Genomic DNA, 24,002 nt, shown 5'->3' with positions numbered 1-24,002 from the left:
AAGGAATTTTTTAATAAAAGTGTCATGTCACACCAGACATGTAATTCTAAAGCTACAGTTTATGCCTAACAGGCAGCAACAGTAGCAGTTGGCAAATTTAAAAGAAAAAACCTCCCAGAACACCAAATTACTTTTTTATACAGGATTCAATATATTTTCAATTTATAATTGAATTTATAATCATCACTTAAAACTATTAAACCAAGAGAAGAGCTGCATGTAATGGAGGTGATGAGGCTCCTTGTTGCTTCACTTCTCGTTTAACTGCAAGTGGCGGGCTGCTGCGGGCTGCGTTCCTGGGGTCAGGCTCTCCCTGTGGGAGGCATTAGACAGAGGAGACGCCACAGCCTGGAATCCGTGATTAAGCACACTCTATTCTGGTCTGATAAGCTTCTCAGCCAGTAAATCAAAGTCCCGTTATACAGTAGGATAATAGTCGTGACAATTCCCTATATTTTATCTTCTTAAAATCAAAGACTCACTTCTAAAGAGTTAACAGAGGAATTACAAAGTAACTCCCAAGTTTGCATTTCCCATAATACTAAATAAAGCTTATTCTTTTTGTCTAGAAATTTGCTTTTTTAACACTGTGAAAAGCCTCTATGAATCTTTACTCCTTTTCATCTATTCAGTGTCACTGGCATAACAGGTAGTGTGTGCGTGCTGTGCCGGGCAGAGCACGTGACCACTGTGCCCTAATGCACGCCATTAATCCTGTTTGGACAGCTGGGTCCGGGCATTTGTTAGCTGCCTTTTAATTGTTCCATCTTTCCTTTTCTCCTTTTTATTTATCTCTATGGCAAAATACTCAGGAATTTAATGTGTTGATCTTCAAAAAAGCAAATTTTGCCATTAATTTGTTTTCTTTGTATTAAAACTATACTCAGCATGTAATTTTCTTTCATAAATAAGCATATACTCGTACTGCTATGAACAATTTTAAATAACAAAGGACAGTAGGTTTCACAAGTGACCAAATGGTAGGGTAGCTGTAATGTCACAGAATTATTTGTTGAACTGTCATGATACATATGATATTTAGCTACAAATCAAGTAATGAAAGTGCATATTTTTGGCATTTTCAAGATTAGCACACCATAAGCAGATGTCAAAACAGTAACAAGCCCTGTAAGCAAACACAAAAGGGTGAGGAGTGAGCGAGCTCTGTGTCAGTCTGTGGAGAGCGGTCTCTCTCCATTCATCGGAGATTTCACTCTTTATTAAAACACGAAATTCCTGTGAGAATTAGAGACAAGGATACGTCTGCTTTTTGGCACCGCCCACATCCTGATGGGTGCGTCTTGAATAAATGATGATGCGATATACGAGCTGAAACAAAAGCAGCTCGGACTTGTCATTTTTGTTGTGAGCAAGTTGCTGAGGTTGAATGATGGGATGTTTCCTAATCGTTGGTGAACACTCTCAGGTCAAACCCTAAGCCTAGAAAGCGGACCTCCTCCTGAACAGTCTGAGCAACATTTAGCCCAGGCCTGAGCATCCCGAGTCCACAGGGCTTATAGGTGGAAAGGGGCCACAGGAAGACTTCCCAGCCACTAGAACAATGTGGGGATGCTTTACTTAGAGAATCAAAATTCTGTAAACAGGAAAACTTCGTGAATGACAGGCACGTGAGATCCTTACACTAAAGGCTGCCCTTTAAGTCCCTGTGGTTTTCCGAGACCTCGCTGCCTTTACGCCCACGTCATGGCACAAAGCAACTTAAAATAAGGCTGACATATTTTCAATTTTTTAAAACACAATTATGTTTTAAAACATTTCATATTAAGAAAAATTAGTTTAATATTTTCTATTCATTAAACATTTTTAAAAATAAAAATCAGTTTCCTTATTAGAGACTCAAAAGCTTAACTAGTCAGTGAACAAAAACGTCCACTGTTTTGAGAAGACATATTATTAGGATTTAAAAATATAAGTGGCCTTCATTTGATAAAAGCGCTTTCTGGTGTAGCCCTAAATAATGAAGTACAGGAGTAAAGGCATAAAGTAGGGGGTAGTGGTGTATCTCGAAGGATGATCTTTAGAAACTGGAGTTAAGGAGTGGAGTGGAGTGGAGTAGAACATCCCTCTTGGACTCACCCAGGGTTCTGGACATCACAGGCAGAGCGGAGCTCAGGACCAGGAGCGACACGCAGTTCCCAATGATCTGCCAGGAGACACGAGAGCAGCAGGCAGTCACGCAACAGGATGATAAATGGAACCCATCACCTCTAGGATGCTGTTCACTCCAGGTGTCTACTGTACCTTGCTAACTTCTTAATCATACTCTTCACTATAGAATTTAAAAATAAGAAGAAACTGCCTATAGACAGTTAATGTCCTATCTGTAAGTTCTAGAAAATCTTGGTAGTGCCTGGCACAAATATAAAGCTACAGAACACTTAAGTTACTTTACACCTCAGACAATGCATTTTACAACATTGATTGATGCTGCCAATTTCAAAACGGCTTGCTTGTCAAGTAAAAAAGAATTAATGCCTAGCCCAGCCAGCCTGGCCCAGCGGTTGAGCATCAACCTATGAACCAGGAGGTCATGGTTTGATTCCCAGTCAGGGCACATACCCTGGTTTTGGGCTCGATCCCCAGTGTGGGGTGTGCAGGGGCCAGGAATCAATGATTCTGTCTCATCATTGATGTTTCAATTTCTCTCTCCCTCTCCCTTCCTCTCTGAAATCAATAAAAACATATTTTTTTAAATAATTAATGCATTTAATATCTCTGTTTTTAAAGCCAACTACTGCTCAGAACTTATATAAGGCCTACTTCTAATATGTTGATATTATAACATTTTAATATCAAAAAGCTCAAAATCCAAAACACATACATTCTAGTCATTCATTTTCAATGTACCCTATGCTTATCTATAATAATAAAAGCGTAATATGCTAATTAGACCAGATGTCCTTCCAGATGACCTTCTGGACGAAGCTGGGGTTTCAAGGGAAGCCCAAGTCCCGGGTGCCAGAGGGAAACTGGTGCCAGCAGCCAGGGAAAGGAAGGCCTACTCTTGCATAAATTTCGTACATCGGGCCTCTAGTTCTTTCATAATAAATAAGAGCTGGAAATGCTGATTAGACCTGTGATCACTTAAGCTCAGAGTCTCAGAAACTCAGTGTGTTAGATACATCGACAGATGAATAGGAAATAAGTTCCCTCTTAAAATAAGACAACAATATGGAATATTTAGTAAAATTACAGAAGCCCGCAGCTCCTGTAGATGCCCCTCATTTCAGCCAGTGGGAACATTTTACAGAGCAGCAGCCATTGTGCCACAGCCTGTGCCATTCCGAAGCCAAGGACATATTGTAGGAAGTCAAATCAGCCTCAGATTGCAAAATGTTTCTAAATAGGCCTCTTCCGTCTTGCTTTAATTATTCAAATTTGAAACACTTTGTCTCCACTACTTGTAGCAACAGAGGTTCTTCAGATCTCAAAAGAGCTCCCTGAAGTGCAGTCAGCACAGCCCAAGTGACTCATTAGCGGAGCATTTTCTTTGGAGGAAAAGCATCTTTTCAGAGCGGCTGTGCCAGCTAACAAGCTCGGCTCCTCCGCATTTACAAGTGAATGGACCCCGTCCAAGCCACACAGGGCACACTGGCAGCTCCGCCCGAAGCCTTCCCATTTGTTTGCGCTATTTACAAACGCCTCTGCTGCAGAGGAAGCCAGGGCGATTACTAAATAAAGCACTCGGGTTGGCTTGCAAGGCAAAGGGGAGGCACAGTCGCCTGAGACTTTTAGCTTACCTTTGTCATGGTCGTGTCATCCTTCTTGGGAATAAAGTCTCCAAAAAAGCGGAGGCTATAGAAACCGACGACAGAGGACACCATCAGATAGCTGTGAGAGTCAAGGAAAACACCTCCAAAGAATGTGCGCTGCCTTCGCTCTCAGTAGTCTCCAAGTCTGAGGGCCCAAAGGAAACTCAAAACAAAACCAAAAGCCACTTGGAGTGCCTGGGGAAGAATGCCTTGTTTTTTCTCCAGGGCAAGTGTCTTAGTGAATTACCACTGTCCCAGAAAACTGGACAGAAAACCTGTTAACAGACAGAGCTCCAGTGAAAGAAAGGATACAAAATCAAAATGATTTCAAGTGCCGCTCCCACAAAACCAAAAGCAGAGAGCGAGGCATTTCCTATCCCAGGCCCCTGGGGGGGAAAAACACTTTTCAGAATTCAATGACACTATTATATTTGGTTTCCCTAAAATTGTTGTTTCACAAATATAGGACAGCTGAAATTAGGAACTCGGTCTAATAAAATGTGACATTAGACAGAGTTCATCAACTAACTCAACCACACGTTAACAATTTTAATAGGCTCGAAACATTTGATTTATTTCAAATTTAAGTTACTTATCAAAATAATATGATTATTTTGTTAATTCTTCAATGTGCTTGGAAGAAATCTTTTTAAAATATAACTGTTAGGACTACAGGGTGTGGACGAAAAGGGGCCACATGCTAATCTGACTAGTCAGGGAAGCACTGTGTGGAGGGACTTACAGTAATCAGAAAGGATGGCCTGAAATTAAAACTTTTTAAAATTAAAAAGCAGTTTATGGTGGGTAGTCCTGTCCTAGGCCGGTATCTTCCCTGACAAAGATCAACTTTCATCTTTACTGAGCCTATTGTCCTTTTGCATCTATGATAACATACCTGTGGAATGTCAGGGTAACTTGTAACTTCCCTTTTTGGGGACCCCTTAGGGCACAACTAATGCACCAGGGTAGAGACCAAAAGTTCCCTCATTATTATTATTATCAGGTTAATTGTTGACTTTTAACTATCCTGTACCCACCTATGCAAAAGAAACATGTGTCTATCATTTTGCTTTATATTTTTTGGGGAAATTGCAGGGGTCAGCACATCTGTAGTGCAACGGGTAAGCCTCGCCCTGGGAAAACCACCTTCGTGATCATGGTGGGTAAGTATCTATCATTTTACTTCTTTCCCAATCCCAGAGGCTTCCCTGCTTTGCTTTCTCCCACCTCCCTAATCACCAGTGGATTTCATGTAACCCACTTACATCTCCTCCTTTGAGGTAATTTGTAAAACTAGGTAAAAAAAAACAAAAAAAACTGCCATTCTCAGGAGCATTATCTCAATATGTTGAGATTCTGCTTCCCGGCAATTGTCAACAGTTTGGCTCAAATAAACTCACAAAAATTCTTTACAGATTTGAATGTTTCTTACATTAACAAGGGCAATACAATCCTTAATGGCCAATTCCCTGCTCCCTCGCCCCCCGTAGACAAAGACCAGGAAAAAGATTCGAGACACCAGGAGTCAGACCATACAAGGAACTGAAACTGTCCTGAAGGCACCTGATCACACACATGCATTCCACCCTCATTCCAAGCCCACCGACTCAGCCCCCAAATCCACTGATGACAAGTGTCCCGCCAGTGACTATATATAAGAATGACACTCAAGCTCCTGAGGCTGCCATTGTCGCCCCAATGTCCCCTTGGTTCGGTGCTGTGCAGCCCTTTTCTTAAATTCAGTTTTCTTTAATCACTCTCAGAGGTGGCTATTTAGCCTTCCCGGACAGACCACCATGCTAGCCTTCCATGCTAACCTTTCATTAACAGGGATAAAATATGTAATTATCCAAACTCGGAGGCGACATATAAAAATTATACAATTAAAATATGTCAAAAGTAAGCTAAGCACAGAAAGGTGAATGTGCATACCCTGTTTCTAGCCCTTAGAAATGTCCTTTCCCCAAATCTTCCTTGGAAACTCGGAGTTTTAAAAGATATAACTTAACCCAGATTTTTAAAAATGTAATGCTATAAATTACTAAACATTGTACCTAGTCTCAAAAACTATCTTTATCTAGAACTTCAGAAAACTAGTATTTGTCAATGAGACCAGACAGGAAAAAATTATTTCTTAGTGAAGTAGGAACAATATTTTCACAGCTTATTAATTAAAGGAACTATATGAATATGAATGACTTATTTACTATCAGCTTCTATTACATCTAAGAGAAATACCAGGATAAAATAAAATGTATAGCCACACTAAGAAAAATAAATAAACCAAGAAATAATAAATATTCTCTATACATTCTAACTTAGGCATAGGAAGCATACTGACTGCACTGGGACTCGCAGGCCACCCCAAAAAAGGCCACGGCGGCATGCTGATCATTTCAAATCAGTTGCTGGAGAGCCCGCCAGTACAAGAAGCACACTCCGGCCTCCTGTTCCCAACACAAGAAACAAAGCTCTCTGTGCCAGAGAGAGGGAGCTCAGGACTGGAAGTCACTATACAAACAAGCTTTGTTACTTCTTCAATTAAGTCCCTAACCCAAACACAAACTCTTTGTTTTGTGCAATCTTCATAAGTAACTATTTCTTTGTCTACCAATGGTATACATACTCCCTGCTTTGATCATTTCTTGAGGTCTCATTCTATGGGGTCTCCTTATGTACTTATATAATTAAATTTTATTTTCTCCTGTTTTTCTGTCTCCTGTCAATTTAATTCTTAGACAAAAGAACCTAGAAGGGTAGAAGGAAAAATTTTTCCTCCCCAACAACTGTGATGAAAAACATTTTGGAACTATTCCCTGTCTTCAGAGGCCTACACAGGTAGGATTAAGGTGACCTGATTTATTTACACAATCATGCAGGAGCCTACCAGGTACAAGTCCCTCTCTACCATGACGTAAGATTTCTTAGTGGATAATATATAAGAATGGGTTAAAAAGTAGCTAGCAGTCAACACAGGAGGTGACTTCTTGCTCTTATCAATGGGATTGGGAGTAAAAAAAAGACAAAGACCAGACTGTAGAAGAGGAGGCTGTCTGTTGCTGCTGCTTTTAGTGGAATGAGGCACCTGGAGCCTGCTAGTGGCTCACACTGTGGAGAGACAGTGGCAGGGACAGATGGCACGAAGTCCTGGAATGGTGTGAGGGGGGTCTAAATCAAGAACTAGGGCTGAATGAATTAGTTTTTGGAAGAACAGGCTATCTTCATCATACCGAAGGGAAGGAATTAAGATAGACAATGGCTTTTCTCTATGAGAGAACAGGTGTATCAGAGAGAGAAGGGCATCAAAAGTCGAAGTTTTTAAGTCATTTCTATGGGGAATGGGAAAGTGGCTGACTTGGAAAAATATAATAAATGTCAAAACTTAAATGTTACTTTATGTAAAAGTTTAGAGACACCTAGAAAAAACTATGCCAAATATGAATTTTTAGTGGTAACTACCTTCCTGATGGAAAATATATTCAAATCGGCTAATTGACAGAATTTAATAAAATCATCAATCTTTTAACAAGAAAGAAAACTAAGTTAACTCATAAAAAGATATACCTCTGACTCTCACCAGTAACTGAACACTTCGACTCAGTATCAGAAAGTGTGGACTCTCCTGAAGCGGGACTCCCATCAACCACACAGTTGCATCTCTCACAAACCCAATGGATCCATTTAATAAATTCTTCATATGTCACTATTTCAGAGTGTACATTTTTTTTAAAAGAATCACAAGTAATGAATTTCAGTAAAACAAAGATAAACTCTGATATGAAGTGTGTCTGATTTTTGATAAAAGGCCCAGCCAATCCAAAGTAAGATACCAGAAACAAAACCATCTATAATAATAAAAGCATAATATGCTAATTAAACCGGACAGCCGAACGACCTCCCGGATGGCCTTCCGGATGACCTTCCAGACGAAGCAGGGACTGCAAGGGCCAAGGCAGCCACTGCAGCTGCAAGGGCTGAGCCCCTCACACGAATTTCATGCATCGGGCCTCTAGTAGTTTATAAATGCTGTTTATGAAGGCTCCTTGCATAAAGAAATTCACACAACTTAAAGTATATGCATAAAGAAAGGTGACTGTTTTAATTGGCTTATGCAGAATACTTTTGTAAAAGAAAGCCGTGTTAAACATTCTACTTTACCCTCGTTCCCTTTGGCATTGCTGTTTCATCAACCAACAGGCAAAGGATATTACAAGCCACCAGGATGACCGAGATGGACTACGACACAAAAAGTCAATTGTCAGTTCTACATTTCAAAGACATTTTGCCAATACATATATATTAAAATCTAAGTGGCCAACCAACTGTATGCTTCAGAGGAGAGGAAAAGAAGTCCAAACAAAAATTCTACATATAGCCAAAACCGGCTTGGCTCAGTGGATAGAGCGTCAGCCTGCGGACTGAAGGGTCCCAGGTTCGATTCCGGTCAAGGGCACGTAACTTGGTTGCAGGCACATCCCCAGTAGGAGGTGTGCAAGAGGCAGCTGATCAATGTTTCTCTCTCATCGATGTCTCTAACTCTCTATCCCTCTTCCTTCCTCTCTGTAAAAAATCAATAAAATATATTTAAAAAAAAATTCTACATATAACCCTAAAGTCATTAGACTGCCTACAAAACCCCAGAATAAATTCTAAAACATTCTGTAAATTATTATAATTTCAAAACTTGTGACAAATGCTAATAACACAGATCCACTTATTCACTGATCTCACCCACTGGAAATCCAAACCCCGATCCCCCTCCCCCGCTACTTAGAAATAGTTACAATCCATCAGAACTGGCTCCCTAACTCCTGCCCACAGCCTCCCGTGAGCTTGACAGTGTCTCCTGTACCTCCTCTGCTCTGCATTTTCAATGAAATAAAGAATGGATTTCCTGCTTTCACGAAGAAATAGATAAGCTTGAGGACTTTTAAAAAATGGATGCATTTTAATCTTACTGTTAGAAAACTAGTTTACTTGCACTTCGCTGAGGGAGTTGCCATTTTCAAACAGTAAAGTAAATATAAAATAATTTGCTTTATGCATCCAGGCAAATCAATCCCTACCGTCTCAATGAGAAGGAGAACCATAACCGCAGGATATACCAAATTTCTTTCCCAAGCCGATGCCTTCCTCCGCCTCTCTAGTAGGAGAAACAACACAACAAAAGATTTCAGAAATGGCCAAAAATCCTCTCCACATTCCCATTTTTATTCCTTACTACTATAACCAGAATGCATTATTTTTATATAATTTCTTTTTTAAAAAACACAAATTTTACTTTTCCTCCACAAACCATAAAAATCAGAAATTTAGAGTTAGTTTGCTACATTAAACAACTTAGTCCTGTGATGCTTAAATTTTAGCTCTTTAAAGACATTTCAATTGCTAATGAAATAAATTGGTAATTTATAGCTTACTCTGAAAATATAGAAATATTTGTATTTGACATGGACTTACATATTGATACAGATTTGAATGACTAAAGTAACAGGAGTAAAAATCCCCTCTACTCTCACATCCCAAAGACATCACTCCCATTTCTAGAGGCTGAGAGCAAACGTCCACTTTGGGCTGCAAGGGGCTACCTCATGTCACAACTGTCCCAGGCCATAAACAACTGTAGAAGGTGGAGCAAACTGATTTTATTAAAAATCTGTATGAAGGTATCAGAAGTACCATGACAATCAACCCTGAGGGGCCAGTGTTCTGTGAAATGAATGCACACTCCTTCCCCCCACATTTTCCAGAGGTAACTGCAAGGACCCACAAGGCTGAGAAATAAGCAGAAATCAGTGGGTGAAAGAAAACCCACTTTCCTAAAGCAAAGCTTTCAGCAAACTCAGCAGAGCCAAGGAGACAAAAATTGAAGTTTGGGGTGACTGAGGCCGCCAGCACTTGAGAGGCTAGGATCACAGAGAAGAGAGAGGAAAGAGAGCCGATGCAGCCACTGCCCCTGCAAGGCTCAGCGCTGAGGGGATGGACAGAGGGTGCAGCTCGGGGCAGAGAAGTCAAGCTGGGCTCCATCGGGCTCATGTTTCTTGAAAGGTAAAACTAGAGTTCAAGGTTCATGAAGAAGACAGAATGATAGTCAACAACAAAACAACCAGCTTTCAGGACCACGGAAAAGCTATATTCTAGGAGCAATACCAAACTGGAACTAGACCAGCCTAGTAAAGACCAAAACCCAGTCTCAAACTCTCTCAGATTAAAGGGCTCTGTCCCTACTCTAACTGCCTACCAGAAGCTAAAGTAAATCCTTTCAAAAAGAAGAAAATATCAACCATGTTTCTACAATGACACATAAAAAATGTCTAGCATTTAATCTAATATTACCAGTAGAAAGAACAAGGAAAAAAGAACAGAAACACTTTCAGCTGATCCAAATATTGGACTTCCTAGGAAGTGGCCTTAAAATAACTGATTAACATGCTCAATAAGACAAATGATGAGATGGCAAATGTCACAAATTGAATCTAGAAAAATAATCAAATGGAATTTCTAGAACTGAAAAATATTGTAACTAAAGATAAGAGTGTGATCATTTTGACAGCAGTTACAACAGCTGAAAAGAAGTGAAGGAAGATCAGTAGAAAGACAAAGACAAAAGGAAATCTTAGCAGCCCTCCCCAAGGGCACAGAGACAACTTTGGATGGCATCTTTACAATGATGAAAATTATCCGATAAGAGTTCAAATTCCATGTAAACGCCCCACAAACAAGAAAGCAAAGTAAAAATGTTTTCAGATAAACAAAAACTGAGAGAATTTGTTGCCAGCAAACCAGCACTGAATGAAATACTTACAAATGTTTTTCCAGCAGAAGCTAAATGAACACTGGAAACACAAATCAGGGTCATGCAAGCTGAAACACCAAGTCGGATGCCCTGAACTGGTACAAATGGAGAAGCCCAGCCCTGTGGACTGTTGGCAAGGATGGGGACAACAGGGAGCCTTCTGGTCCCTCGCAGGAATACAAAGTAACACAACTACCTGGGAAAGCTTGGTGTTATCTGAAAACGTTGTACAGAAACACCCAGTGATCCTATAATTTCACTTGTACCAAGAGATATATAGAATGTCTATACCAATAGTATTCACATTAACACAAGACTGGAAACACATCAAACATCCATCAACAGCAGGATGAAGAAAATAACCTGCGGCAATGTAATGATGTTTATGAAATGAAAATGATTGAACTGCATATGTGATTTTCAACAACATAATATTCGACTTGCCCTTCTGAAGACAGGGTAACAACAGGGACCAGAGTTACTGTCCAGCCTGAAACATTTTAAAGACCAAAAAATATATGTATATGAAAACAATAGTTTTTAAGCCTGGGACATCCGATCACTGAAGGGCAATGGCCCTGAAAGATGGGGAACAAACCCTGCAAGCCCTGTGTCTGTCCCAGCTCAGTGTCTGGGGAGAGCTTCCAGGCAGGCCCTGGTGCAGGGAGGGGGAACCCAAGCAGAGCCCACTTCATTCCCTGAGTTGAGGACATACAATGGAGTCTGGAGAGACCAAGTCAGCAGGATTTTGCACAGCAAGTGCCAGAGAGGAGACTTGCACAGAGAAAACCCCAAGGACTGGAGCAGGGTGATGATCAGCTCAGGGATGTGAAGAAAGCACCCACAGCTGATGAAAGAACCAACCAAAATGAGGAAAGGAATAGCATCCAACAATCACAAAGGGTCAAGAATCATGCTGTTCCCTCAAGACACTGGGACACTGGGTAGAATGTTTAGAAGGGTCTTGCGTCAGTAGCGGGGAACTATTACTAGTAGCCCTAGACGAAATGTTATTCTGGCCCAGCCTAACAAGTCTTCAAGGCAATACCTGATAATATCAAACTGTTTATAAGTAACTTCACAGCATCCCAAAACAAAGTTCCTCACTTACAGGAACACAAAAACATTAGCACTAACAATGTAAGATTCACAGTAGCTAGTATCCAAAGTTGCCATGCATGCAAACAGGCACAAAAATACAGTAAGTCAATCAATTGAAACTCTTTTAGAATAAACACAGATGTTAGAATTAGCAGACAAAAACATTAAAAGTATTATTAAAACTGTATTCCATATTTTCAAAAAGGTGGATATCAAATTAAAGATGCTAATTAGACATATGAAAGATATAAAACAGGCCTAAACAGAACTTCAAGAGATAAAAATTGCAGTGTCTGAAAAAAAATACAATAGGTGTGATTAAAAGCAGACTAGACACTCAGAGGAAAAAAATGAGTAAACATGAAGACACAGCAATACAAACTACCTGAAATGAAACAGAGGAAAGAGAAAACATGAAAAATGAGGGAACATCCTTGAGTTAGGGGCAACTTTGCGAGAGCTATTGCACATGGAATTGGAATTGGAGTCCTTGGAGAGAGAGGCACAGAGAGAAGAACAAACACTTGGAAAAGTGATGGCAAAAAGTTTCCACATGAGATGACAATTACAATTTCCCAGGTCAAAAAAAATCAATGAACCCAGAGGATAAGAAACATAAATAAAATTACTCAAAGGCACATCACAATAAAACTGTTCTAAATCTTCTGAAAAGAAGATAAAGACACAATAAAAGATAAAGATGACAGATGATTACTTGTCAGGAATAATACAAGAGAAAAGACAATAGAACGACACACCTTTAAACATCAGTTTGTTTTGAAAATTCATTTTGTAAACATAAAAAAAAAAAGTGAGTCGATGCATGTTTATCCTCTCGCAAATGGCTTGGACAGATTGAAAGCTTGTAACATAAATTAAAGATTTCATATGTTTTTTAATATTTCAGACTACAGGAAAGACTTTAATAAGAAATCAAGTCAAGGGAAAAAATGTACCTAATTTTGTCTTAAAAATCTTTACATTTTCAAGTTCTTGTTCCAGCTCCATTACATTGTAGTCCACTGATGAAGACAGTCCTGTGGAAAGCAAACATAGTTTAGAAGTAAAACAACAGAACCCCTAGGACCGTGGTCGACAAACTGCGGATCGCAAGCCACATGCGACTCTTTGGCCCCTTGAGTGTGGCTCTTCCACAAAATACCACGGCCTGGGCAAGTCTATTTTGAAGAAGTGGCGTTAGAAGAAGTTTAAGTTTAAAAAACTTGGCTCTCAAAAAAAATTTCAATCGTTGTATTGTTGATATTTGGCTCTGTTGACTAATGAGTTTGCCGACCACTGACCTAGGAGTATAGAAGAGGTGGCCCTCACATTCAATTAAAATATAAAAATAACACATTGCAAATGCTGATTATAGAGAATGAAAACAAATGCTGCTGTGACTCACAGAAAAGTACATCCATTTTTTTAACCACTTAAAACGTCCAAATTCTTGATAAAACACTAAATGTTTCCTAGAAAATGTATTACTTTGGTAAAATTCTAAATGGATCTATTATTAATTTTTATTAATTATAAAAGTATGTGCTTATTATAAAGTAAAAGAAAATCAAGATCTCTTCTCCATCCCACCTTCCTACAGTGACAACAGTTGACCGTGTGGTTGATGCGTCCACACCTTTCTTCATATTCAGGTGCATATTCACACACTCACATATATCTTGCATGGGGTTTATTGTTTTACCACTTGCTTTATTTTACCACTTGCTTTCCTAGTCAATGATGCATCCACATTGACAGTGACAAGTCCTTAACAGCTGAATACGTATTATTCCATAGTGTGGACATCTTTCAGCTTTATTCAAGATTATTCCACTTATGAAGTCAAGTTCCTCCGATGGTTTGCATACAAACAATGCTGCAGTACACACATCTACAGGCACACCCAGGTCATTCTGGTCTGTTATTTCTGTAGCGCAGATTCCCAACACACACTCTGCTGAGTCAAAGGGTGTGAGCACTGACATATAGGAGATATTTAGAAGTTACTTCCCCCCCAAATATTATAATCCTATATAATAAAAGCCTAATATGCAAATTGTTTAGGGTAACACATACGAGGTACACAGTAGGCAGTTAATAAATACTGACCTGCACACAAAAATCAAGAAGACATTCTGTCCTCAGAGAAATGGTGCTTTCATGAAATGACTAGCTTCATCTGGAATAACAGATCTCAAAGCCACCCACCCTTCCCTGCACCATCGCCATCCCCGTGAGCACAGCCACCTTTTGTCGGGCAGAATGCTCCACGGTAAGTGACCAGAGGACACGATGGCTGCTGGGAGGAACCATGACAACTGCAAACAAGCCCTGGAATGTCACACTCACTTAAGTCGCACCAACGAAATCACCACCATATCCTGCAGAATTATATCATCACCACTTCATTTCAAAACGATTCTGAACGTTCACCGTCAGCATCGTCTAGTCAATAAGTCAAATTGGTAGACAAAACCTGTTTGGGCTAGTCAGGAAAAATAAAAAGGGATTCTCCAAGACAACCACAAGGCAGCTCATTTAAGGTCAATTTAACGGTATTATTCTGTTTTCCTTCCAGCCTCGACACAAGACTTCACTACCTCAAAGGAACCTGTAAGAGTATCTATTTGCATTCCCCCAGGTGATTGGCAGTTCAACACCAATTAGTTCAAAATTATGCTGTTACTAGCGTGCAGTAAAAACAATGCCTTTCATCTTCCTCACGTTGGTAAGAATGACTTCTGAGCCAATAACTTTGATCAAGTAAGTATTTTTGATCCTACTCCACCCGTCTCTTTGGATGCAGGAAAACGAATAGCTGAAGGCAACTTTCCCCAGCTTCACTCTAAAGCTGAAAAACTAGTGTGCTATTGAAAATACTTTCATATTTTGCTTCCAAGATAACAGTTTCCCAAAGCCCAGCATTTCTTCAATAACTGATCTGACCTTATACATTTTCTTAATACATAACACAGCCCTGACTGACATTCATGTGTTCAAGAGCAGACACTAACAATTTAATTTAAAATATACAATGTTGCATTTCTTAAAACAAATGTAAGTCTCCAGCCTGGTATGTAAACAATCCAAAACCATGAAGCAATAGGAAGGTAGCCCTAAGTAGAGCAGCACCCTAAACTTAGTCTCATATTTGGAAGTAGATACCTCCAGAATAAACAGATTATTTTCTTATTTAACTTTTTAATTTAGCATATAACCCAAAAAAGTTGATTAGAAAATCTAAGTAATAACTCTTAAAAGTTTTGATTATACTTTGTACTTTAAACTGACAAAGGTGATCTCTACAACCAAGAATGTGAGGTCACTCAAGTACTTTTAATTACTTCGAATCATTTAGGCAAACGATTTTGTTGTTAAGTCCCAAGGCTCTGAATAACTCAGAGTGAACAGGCTCCATCCCCTCAGCCAGCGAGCACCAGGTGCTGCCCAGCACAGAGCCTGGCGAGGAGGAGACCACAGAGCTTGTGACAACTGAAGCCTGGATCCTCAGCTCCCCACAGCACCTTCGGCAGGACAGACAAACACTGTTACTCTTCAGAGGAGACAGACAACCCATATACTCAGAAGCTCTAGTTCTACTCCATTTCAATGCTAATATTTGTTACAATAAGAGTTTCTATTTACTTCTGACATAGCCATAAATATATGGCTAAGTAAGGAACATAAAACTTTCAACATCCAGCACAATTTTGAAAATGTAAATATACTTTCACTATATATGATGACATGCAAGACAGAAAATTTGAAACAAATGTACAATTAAAGTAGCCGTTTGGCTTTTTTCTACTTTAGATAAGTTACTGATAGACTTTATCCTGGATTATTTTTCAAACTTATTTATTTATACGTTACTACCGTGTTCCCCCGAAAATAAGACATCCTCCAAAATAAGACCTACTTACAGGTTTCCTTCTGAGTGAAATATAAAGTATCCCCCGAAAATAAGGCCCCAGGCTCTGTCTCAGAATGAAAATTAATTTACCGTAAACTGGTCGCTAGGGCCGCCCCGACTGGCGTCTAGCAACCAGTGACATTACGCGGAGTCCTGACGTCACTGCTGTGTGGAGGCGGAGCGGAGGTCAGAGTGAGCGGTGAGCGCGGGGCAGGAGAGAGGAGGACACTTTTGCAGATGCGTGTAGAAGAACAGGAGGATTAGAGCGGACAGGACGCAGCGAAGGTGCTGAGTGCTGGTCTGTCTCTGGTGACACTACCTGATGCTCGCGGCCGCCTTCATGATGACTGAAGGTTCTCAGTCAGTGGCAGACCCTGCTCCAGCCCAGATCCAGGCCCCAGCAAGCCCAGTGACAGTCCCCAGGCAGGCCCCAGGGGGTAAATGTCTGATAAAGGGGTAGGGGGAATGTCTGGTGAAGGTGTTCAGTGGCACAGGGGTGGAGGGAGGGGGATCACTTAAAATGACAGGAGGATCAGAGGGGGCAATCAAAATGACACAGGAGGATCAGAGGGGACAATCAAAATGACACAGGAGGGTCAGAGGGGACAATCAAAATGACACAGGAGGATCAAAAGGGGTTACTAAAATGGTAATCCCCCCTCTGATTCTCCTGTGCCATTTTGATTCCCATCTCTGATCCCCCGTGTCATTTTGAGTGATCCCCCTCCCCCCACCTTGATACCCCAATTCCTTTTTTTTTACCCCTAGAAATGAGCGCAAAAAGAAAAAGCTACTCCGTGGAGTACAAGAAAGGAATCGTGGAAGACTCTTGGGGCCAAAATCTTACTGCTTTCTGCAAAGAGAAGATGTTGAGTATCCGATTGGTCCGAAAATGGCGAGCAGAGTATGGTAACCTCATTGAACAAGTGGACAAGGGAAATGCTAAAAAGCGCAAGTGTGGATCAGGTCGGCGACCATTATTTTCCGAGCTGGAAGACCTGATCTGTGAATGGGTTGTTGACAGGAGAGCAAAGGCTTTGGTTGTGAATAGGGCTCAGATTCAAGAATTTGCCCTTGCAATGGCACCACAGTTTGACATAGCCCCCGAAGACTTCAAAGCATCACAACACTGGCTGGATAATTTCCTTCAGCGAAGTGAACTGTCTTTAAGAAGATCTACAACATTGTTTAGGTTGGAAGATACTCAAGTTATTAAGCGAGCACTTGCATTCAAGTCCTTTATTGATGATGCTGACTTCTCTAAATACAATCTTTCCAACATGATTGCTATGGATGAAACTGCAATGTTTATGGGCCAATCATCTCAAACAACAATTGAACAGCAGGGTGCCTCCTTAGCGTACATTCCCTCCACTGCTTACGAAAGTGCACGTGTTTCCTATATTTTGGCAATTCGTCTGGATGGCACTAAAATCCCACCTTTAATCATTTCTAAGGGCAAGAAGGAAAAGATTGAACGTGTTTTGGGCGTTTTTATTCTTGAAACTGAAAAAGCCTGGGCCACACAAGCAGTAATAAGGAAGTGGGTCGATTTAATGCTGCCGCTTGTTATGCGAGGGAGCCAAAGCGGTCTGCTAGTCTGGGATGCAGCCAGCACTCACCACACTAAAGACATGAAGACATTCTTCAAGAAAGAAAAATAGATCAGATAATGATTCCCGCAGAAATGACGGCCTATCTCCAGACTCTTGATATTGCAATAAATAAACCATTCAAAGACAATTTGCGCATGGAAATTAATGACTACATTGAAAATAGGATGGAGAAATCAGCGTGGAAACTTTGTGAAACCTAAACTGCAAGAAGTTGTGACTTGGGTGAAGAATTCATGGGAGAAAATCACTGACAGTTGCATTGCAAATGCACTGCGAGCAGGCTACCTTGACAAGAAGTACTCATTTAAAGACAGTGCTATTGCTAAACATGGGAGATTTGGTCCACTGATTCTGAAAGAAATGGAGTCACAAGAAATTCACCAGGAAATTCAGGAATTGGATTGTTATGATGATGTTCCAGAAGATGACGACATGATTTTCATTGAATAAATGAGTAAATTCTTGATACTGTAGGATTCACAGTTTGTCTGGTTTGTGTTGACAACTACCGTACTACCGTACCGTATACAGGTAATAAATTTCCTTTATTTTCATTTAACAATAAATGTGTACCGTATTCTTCTTCATGGAAAAATAAGACATCCCCTGAAAAGAAGACCTAGCGTGTCTTTGGGGGCAAAAATTAATATAAGACACTGTCTTATTTTCGGGGAAACACGGTATCGACAATACTGTTATCCGAGCAGGCTGTGGCTGAACAAGGAGCTCGTGTGTATGAAATGCATCTTCTGCTAACAAATTTGAAGCAATTACATAGAGCAATCTCTCCCTGAATTTCAAAGACTACATGACACCTGACTCGAATACATTCTATAGCTGGTTACTGCAAATATTCCCCATTAGCTGACATCTCTTCAGCCACATCTTCTCACTTGCAACAAATAATCTATTTGGGCCACATTTTATTGTCTAGAAAGAGATTATATGACCCTAAAAACTGAATGAACTGTAACAAGGAATTCCTCCGTTTCAGACCCTTAGACCCAAATGCTGATATCTTACTAGAAAGAAGCCATGTAACTAGTTTTACCAGCAGGATCAACATTCTTTTCCGTGCGCTCAGGACGTCAGGGATTACTAAACGCTTTCCTCTGTCACAGTATTACCAAAGAAGGGCCGCTCCCACAGCAATGCTGCTGTCTGTGTCCACACCCAACGGACCAGGGCCCAGAGTCAGCAAATCTGAGGTACTGTCACTCCGTGATAGATCCCACAGTACACAGGATTCTTAAAATACCCAATGCTGGCGTAGAACCATAGCGTCGAGATGAAAGTGAGGGGAGGACATGAGATGAAATCTGACCTCAGCTTCCTGACAGTTAAGGGTGTTAGGAGAAAGATGTCAGGTAAGTGATGACCAGTCAGCAAGCTGTCTGCCCAGGAAGCTGGGAGGTGCTCTGAGAGGACCCAGTACTCTCGAGCAGCACACACGCCTCCACAAACCTGGACATCTGCCCCCCCCAAACCTGGACATCGCCTAAAAGCGCCAGACAGCTCGACCCCCTGTGCACAGCGGGCTCAGGACCGAGGACACAATGCTGCAGGCCGCCCACCCGGGCCACGGAAGGGCTATGTGTCTTTCTGAAAGTCCTTTCTTCTTCAGGATACAAAGGCATTGCAACCTGACACTCAGGGAAAATGGAACAAGCATGTCTTGAGTGCCCCTAAGAAGAAGGAGTTAATGAAGCTTCGGAGGACCAGGCTTTAAAAAAGGTTAGAACCAAGCAGGAAAGTAGCTGCTACCAAAAGTGATACACTAAGTTTTTATCATGAAGGTAAAAATAGTATCTAACAAAACTGCATTGAACCATTAAGTTCAAAGCCTACAACATTTTTAAATAAATTACATTGAATTTAAATAAATTACATTGAATGAACTGTGAAGGTTTTGAACTTAAACAACAAAAAGTAATCCCTGCTCATTGCAGTGCCTCTAAGTTACCTGCACACCCATCGGCTACGCACACAAAGGCTCGCTATTTCCATCCATCTTCTGCCTCACTTCCACTGTGCACGTGATGGCGATGTGCGTGGCCCTGGGCAGGAGGTACAAAGGGCTTCCCACCACCATGACCAGTGGGGCTCCTCCGCAGGGGTCTGGAGGAGGCATCGTCACTGCTCATATTGCACATTACCAACAGGGGAATGTCCCCTTACTTCTGCTTCCTTGGGAACACCCCTCGGCCTGGCCTGTCCTCAGGGGCCCTGTGGGTCCTGGGCTCTGTCCCTGGGACTCTGCCTTCATGCCCCCAGCACGCCCTGCATCTTCCTTCCTCACCTCCTGGGGAATGGCCACACACCCCGCCCCCCCGCCCCCCCACTCCGCCAGCAGCAGCTTCACAACAGTAAGTCCATGAACTTGAGACGCAGCTGGAACTCGCCTGCCCAAAAGTGCTGCTGGGAATAAGATGCGCAGCAGACGGAAGGGGAGGACACTAACTGACAGTGGCACGCAGGCAGCTCATCTTCCTAACAGCCATTATGAAGCCGCGACACTGTCACCAAGGACACAGCCTCTGGCCCCGCACGTGTCAGACAGGAACGTGAAGCCTGGCCCGCAGCCTTCAGAGCCAGGCTGCCTTGCAAAGCCAGCGCGAAAATTCAGCTCTCGTGATGTCGTAACCGCCAACGCAAGCCGCGGTGCCTCCCCGAAGCAGCAGAGTGCTCCTGCAGGGACGCGTCCGGCAGGGTCTCGGGCTTTTCCAGGTCACAGGAAGCAGATGTCCGAGTCTCACGGGATGCGTGTCGCATGCTGTGTGCCATCAGCAAAACACCGCCATGCACTCTGGGTTCGTCACAGGGGCCATCTGTATTACTGTTTTAACTGTTTTTTACTTTGATCATACTGCAACTCTTCTTAGGAGCCCAGAATAAAAAAGTTAAAACTTCAATTTTTAAAAATGATTTAAAATATAACTTACAACACATTTCACATAATACTAGAGTAATAAGCCCATGGGGATGATTTCTATTACTAACCTCTAGGATCTCCATTTGCTTTAAAACAGCAAATCATAAAATGCTGTCCCGTTGCCTCTTGTTTTTTCCCTCTGCACAACACGGATCAACACCCTGACGCTCACAGTTCCTAGTGTAATTAGTCCAGATGTCCATTCTGTCCCGCAGCTATTTCTGTTACAAGCCTGTTTTCCACCTGAAACAGTCCACCAGTAGCAAACAGCAAAACTACAGCCACCGGCCCACTAGCTGGTGGAGTCTGGCGGGGAGACTGGGACCCACCCGCCAGCAGAGCGGTCAAAACAGATCCTGACGGCAGATACAGATCTCAGCATCTCAGCGCTGGCTCCCATCCCCCGCCCCCATCTCTCCCATCTCCCCAACGGCAGACACAGATCTCAGAGCTGGCTCCCATCTCCCCCCATCTCCCATCTCCCCCCATCACTCCCCATCTCCCATATCTTCCCCCATCTCCCCCATCTCTCCCATCTCCCCGAAGGCAGATGCAGATCTCAGCGCTGGCTCCCATCTTCCCCCATCTCCCCGAAGGCAGATGCAGATCTCAGCGCTGGCTCCCATCTCCCCGAGGCAGACAGATTCCACCCAGCATTGGTGCTCCCATCACCGCCCTCCCACCCCGCCGTGGACATTTCTGTGCTGGTTGGGGGTCTGCCATTCTGGCTTGGCTCCCTCTTGTAACACATCAGCCTCTGGCAGGCGTCTCCTTTTCAGTGTCTCCGGGTGTAATCAAGCCCTTTGGACTGGAGCAGCCAAAGCATCCAGAGGACTCTGCAGCAATCTTTTTCCTGCTGTGAAGGGCAAAGTGAGTAAAGGCCGTGGTTTTGGTTGATTTGGTTTGGATTAGACTCGACTCAAATTCTTTAATTCATGGAGCACTACATTTTACTTCCCTGGGTCCCAGCCCCTGGCCTGGAGGTTGAATAGCGCATGGCGCTCTACCCGGTTTGGCTCAGTGGATAGAGCGTCAGCCTGTGGGCTGAAGGATCACAGGTTCAATTCCAGTCATGGTCATGTACCTTGGTTGCGGGCACAGACCCAGTAGGGGGTGTGCAGGAGGCAGCTGATCAATGTTTCTCTCTCATCGATGTTTCTGACTCTCTATCCCTCTCCCTTCCTCTCTGTAAAATATATTAAAAAATAAAAAACTTAAAAAAAAAAAAAAAGAAAGAAAGAAATAGCACATGGCTCAGTGCAAACAGTCCCATACTGGGCCGTCTGCTCGACGTGGTTCCTACCAGCGGTCACCAACCGGTGGTCCGTGGACAATTGGTGGTCCGTGAGGTCCGAAAGGTTGGCGACCGCTGGTTCCTACAATTCTGGCGTGTTTATTACACACCATGATTCTCTAAAGACAAATTTATCATTATATTTGCCACTTTAATAACATGTTATTAAGCCAACAGCATTAATTGAAGTTACAATTCTGGAATTAAATAGACTTAAATCTTAAAGTAACTTTAATAAAGTTATAAGGATAAAAGATACATGTAGTTCCCCTCTAAAAGTGATTGGTATCAAAATGCACAAATATTACTGACAAGAATTCTCCAGAATAGATACAACCTGAAATTCTTTCCTCTAAGCACACGCTCTAAATGTTATGAACACTCTTTGTTTGAAGATTTAAATTCATTATTTGTAATTAAAGAAAATAGATATATTTCTTCCTATTTCTCAATATTTTATACTTAAGGTAACCTTTCACTTTATAGCTACCCTTGAAATAGGATTCTGAAATACAGTTAGCTATCCATAACCTGATCTTGGTGGCAGATTTTCAACATTAAAAACTACTTTGTAAGAGAAAAGTGTGCAGGGTGAAAATCACCCAAGTAAATAAAAATAAAACTTACACAAACTATGTCATTTCTCATCATGTCATTACTCTTTTCTTTGTTGGTTCTTCATTTAAAGCCAAACATAACCAGTAATTAGAAATTAAACATTAAAATCTGTGCTGTGTTCACTTGGTCATCAGCTGACGATGAACGCCTCCCACATGCCAGCAGAGTCCCAGGTGCCACCCAGAGCAGGTCACAGCCTGTGCCACGGGGACACACGTGTCTACCCCCGAGTCCGCAGGAGGGAATGAGACGCATGTGCCTCACTGGACAACATGCAGTTCTGCCGCCTCAGCAGCCAGGGTCGCGGTGCCGCTACACAAGGACAGAAAAGTGGGCACAGCGTGGTGGCCAGGGTCTCGGAACTGAACCAGCCCTGCTCGATTTCAGGGGATCAGCTGGGGAATCATGGGAACGTGACCAAAAGCCGCCAGTCTCGGCAGCCCTTCCTCCCGAAGGCCCCTTCACTCCGAGTCCTGCCGCGTGCACAGCAGAGGCCTGAGGCGCTGCACCAGACCGTCTTCTCTGAGCTACGTGCCAGGTTCCCCGTCTGAGTGCGCCAGGTAGGTGCCCGGTTTGCGCATACCTGCTGGGTTCCCCATCTGAGTGCGCCGTGTACGTACCGGTGAGCCGTCTCTGCAGCGCCTCCTCCTCGAGGGCAACAATGTACATCTGCTCGTCCAGGTCCTCCAGGATCTAAAGGGAAGACCAGGCTGTTGAATGCGGCAACTCACAAACCCCCATTGATGAGAACAGTGGCTGTAGGGCCTGGGACTCAGATTACCACTCAATGACTAGGAATCTAAAATGAAAATGCTCAAACTACTTGATTTACAAATTAAGTAAAAATATTTCAGGGTATAACTAAATACATCAAAAGCTAATAATCACAAAATCTACATATATTTAAATTGGGTATTTTTTAAGTTTAAAGGATTAACCCACTCTGCAGTTTTCACTGGCAGACAAAGTGCAGACTCTAATCATCGAAGGCTCACTACAGTGGGGCTCCCCATGCCGGCCACTGTGTAGAGCTGAAGGCAGGCTGGCTGCCCGCCCAACCCTGGCTCCTCATCTCTACTTCTCACATCATGTTCAGAACCAGAAATCCATAAACTGACCTCCTGCCAGGCAATGCTTTCTATCGGCATCATCTCTACACTAGAAATTTCCCGCAAATGTTCATCACGGTGTTGCTGAGGCCACCCTTTAGATAGGACCCTAGAGAAACTAGGCTGACGAACGCACCCCTCACTGTCACACCATACAACACAAATAAGAAACAACCAACCACGACCAACAGCCAGCCATGTGGGGTGTTATCCGCACTGTCTCCAAAACGGACCCCCTGAGTGTCCTATCGCAGCTGTGCTAACAGGGCTGTGCTTGGGGCGCCTGGAGGACGCCAGAGCGGCACCATGTTCTGTGCGATTAACTCAGGCCACTCTCCCAGTTACGCAGTGACTGAGGAGCAGGGACAGAACAGGATGGAGCCACCTAGCCTCTCCACTCCTGCTGACGTCTCAGCCCGTGCAATCCCGGCAGGTGCTAAGTCTGCAGGATTTACATCAGACTGACAGACAACAACCTAACAGTTCCCAGTATCTGAACAAGTACCGACAGCCTCTCCCCTCTGGCCTGGACTCATAACAAAAGAAGCACACACAACAATGAGTACCAATAACTACATAAGAGGAGCATCCTGTGGCCAGGCAGGATGGGAAGACAGGGCTTCTCTGAGGACAACACTCCAGTCCCTCCCACTTGGGAAAGGAGGGCTCCCCTAAAAGCCCCAGAGGAGGTGGGGCCAGGGGACCAGGAGGCTGGGGGACCCAGCGGCTCTGAGTGTGTGGAGCGCAGGGACTGACCTTCCCACCTGGGTCCTCACCACTGCCTCCTGTCGGGACCACAGGTGACAGTTTATACTTTCCTAAGATCTGACACGCACAAAGGACATCCTCA

At 42.7% G+C, this 24,002-nt stretch overlaps 1 protein-coding gene across 3 annotated transcripts in view; it reads right to left on the bottom strand.

Annotated features, from left to right (window-relative positions):
* LMBR1 (limb development membrane protein 1) overlaps positions 1-24,002 on the bottom strand; it is a 127,870-nt gene that overhangs the window by 22,751 nt on the left and 81,117 nt on the right. For all 3 annotated transcript variants that reach the window (XM_080667098.1, XM_080667099.1, XM_080667100.1), the window contains 7 exons: positions 22,664-22,736; positions 12,627-12,707; positions 8,840-8,916; positions 7,932-8,009; positions 4,086-4,159; positions 3,762-3,852; positions 2,098-2,164 (listed from right to left, as the gene is read on the bottom strand). In XM_080667098.1, the coding sequence (XP_080523224.1) occupies positions 2,098-2,164; positions 3,762-3,852; positions 4,086-4,159; positions 7,932-8,009; positions 8,840-8,916; positions 12,627-12,707; positions 22,664-22,736 (541 nt within the window). The remainder of the gene's footprint in view (positions 1-2,097; positions 2,165-3,761; positions 3,853-4,085; positions 4,160-7,931; positions 8,010-8,839; positions 8,917-12,626; positions 12,708-22,663; positions 22,737-24,002) is intronic.

The sequence above is a fragment of the Plecotus auritus genome (genome assembly GCF_963455305.1).
Source record: "Plecotus auritus genome assembly, chromosome: 4".
Taxonomy (NCBI): Eukaryota; Metazoa; Chordata; class Mammalia; order Chiroptera; family Vespertilionidae; genus Plecotus; species Plecotus auritus.
This window is presented reverse-complemented; position numbering and strand designations above follow the sequence as displayed.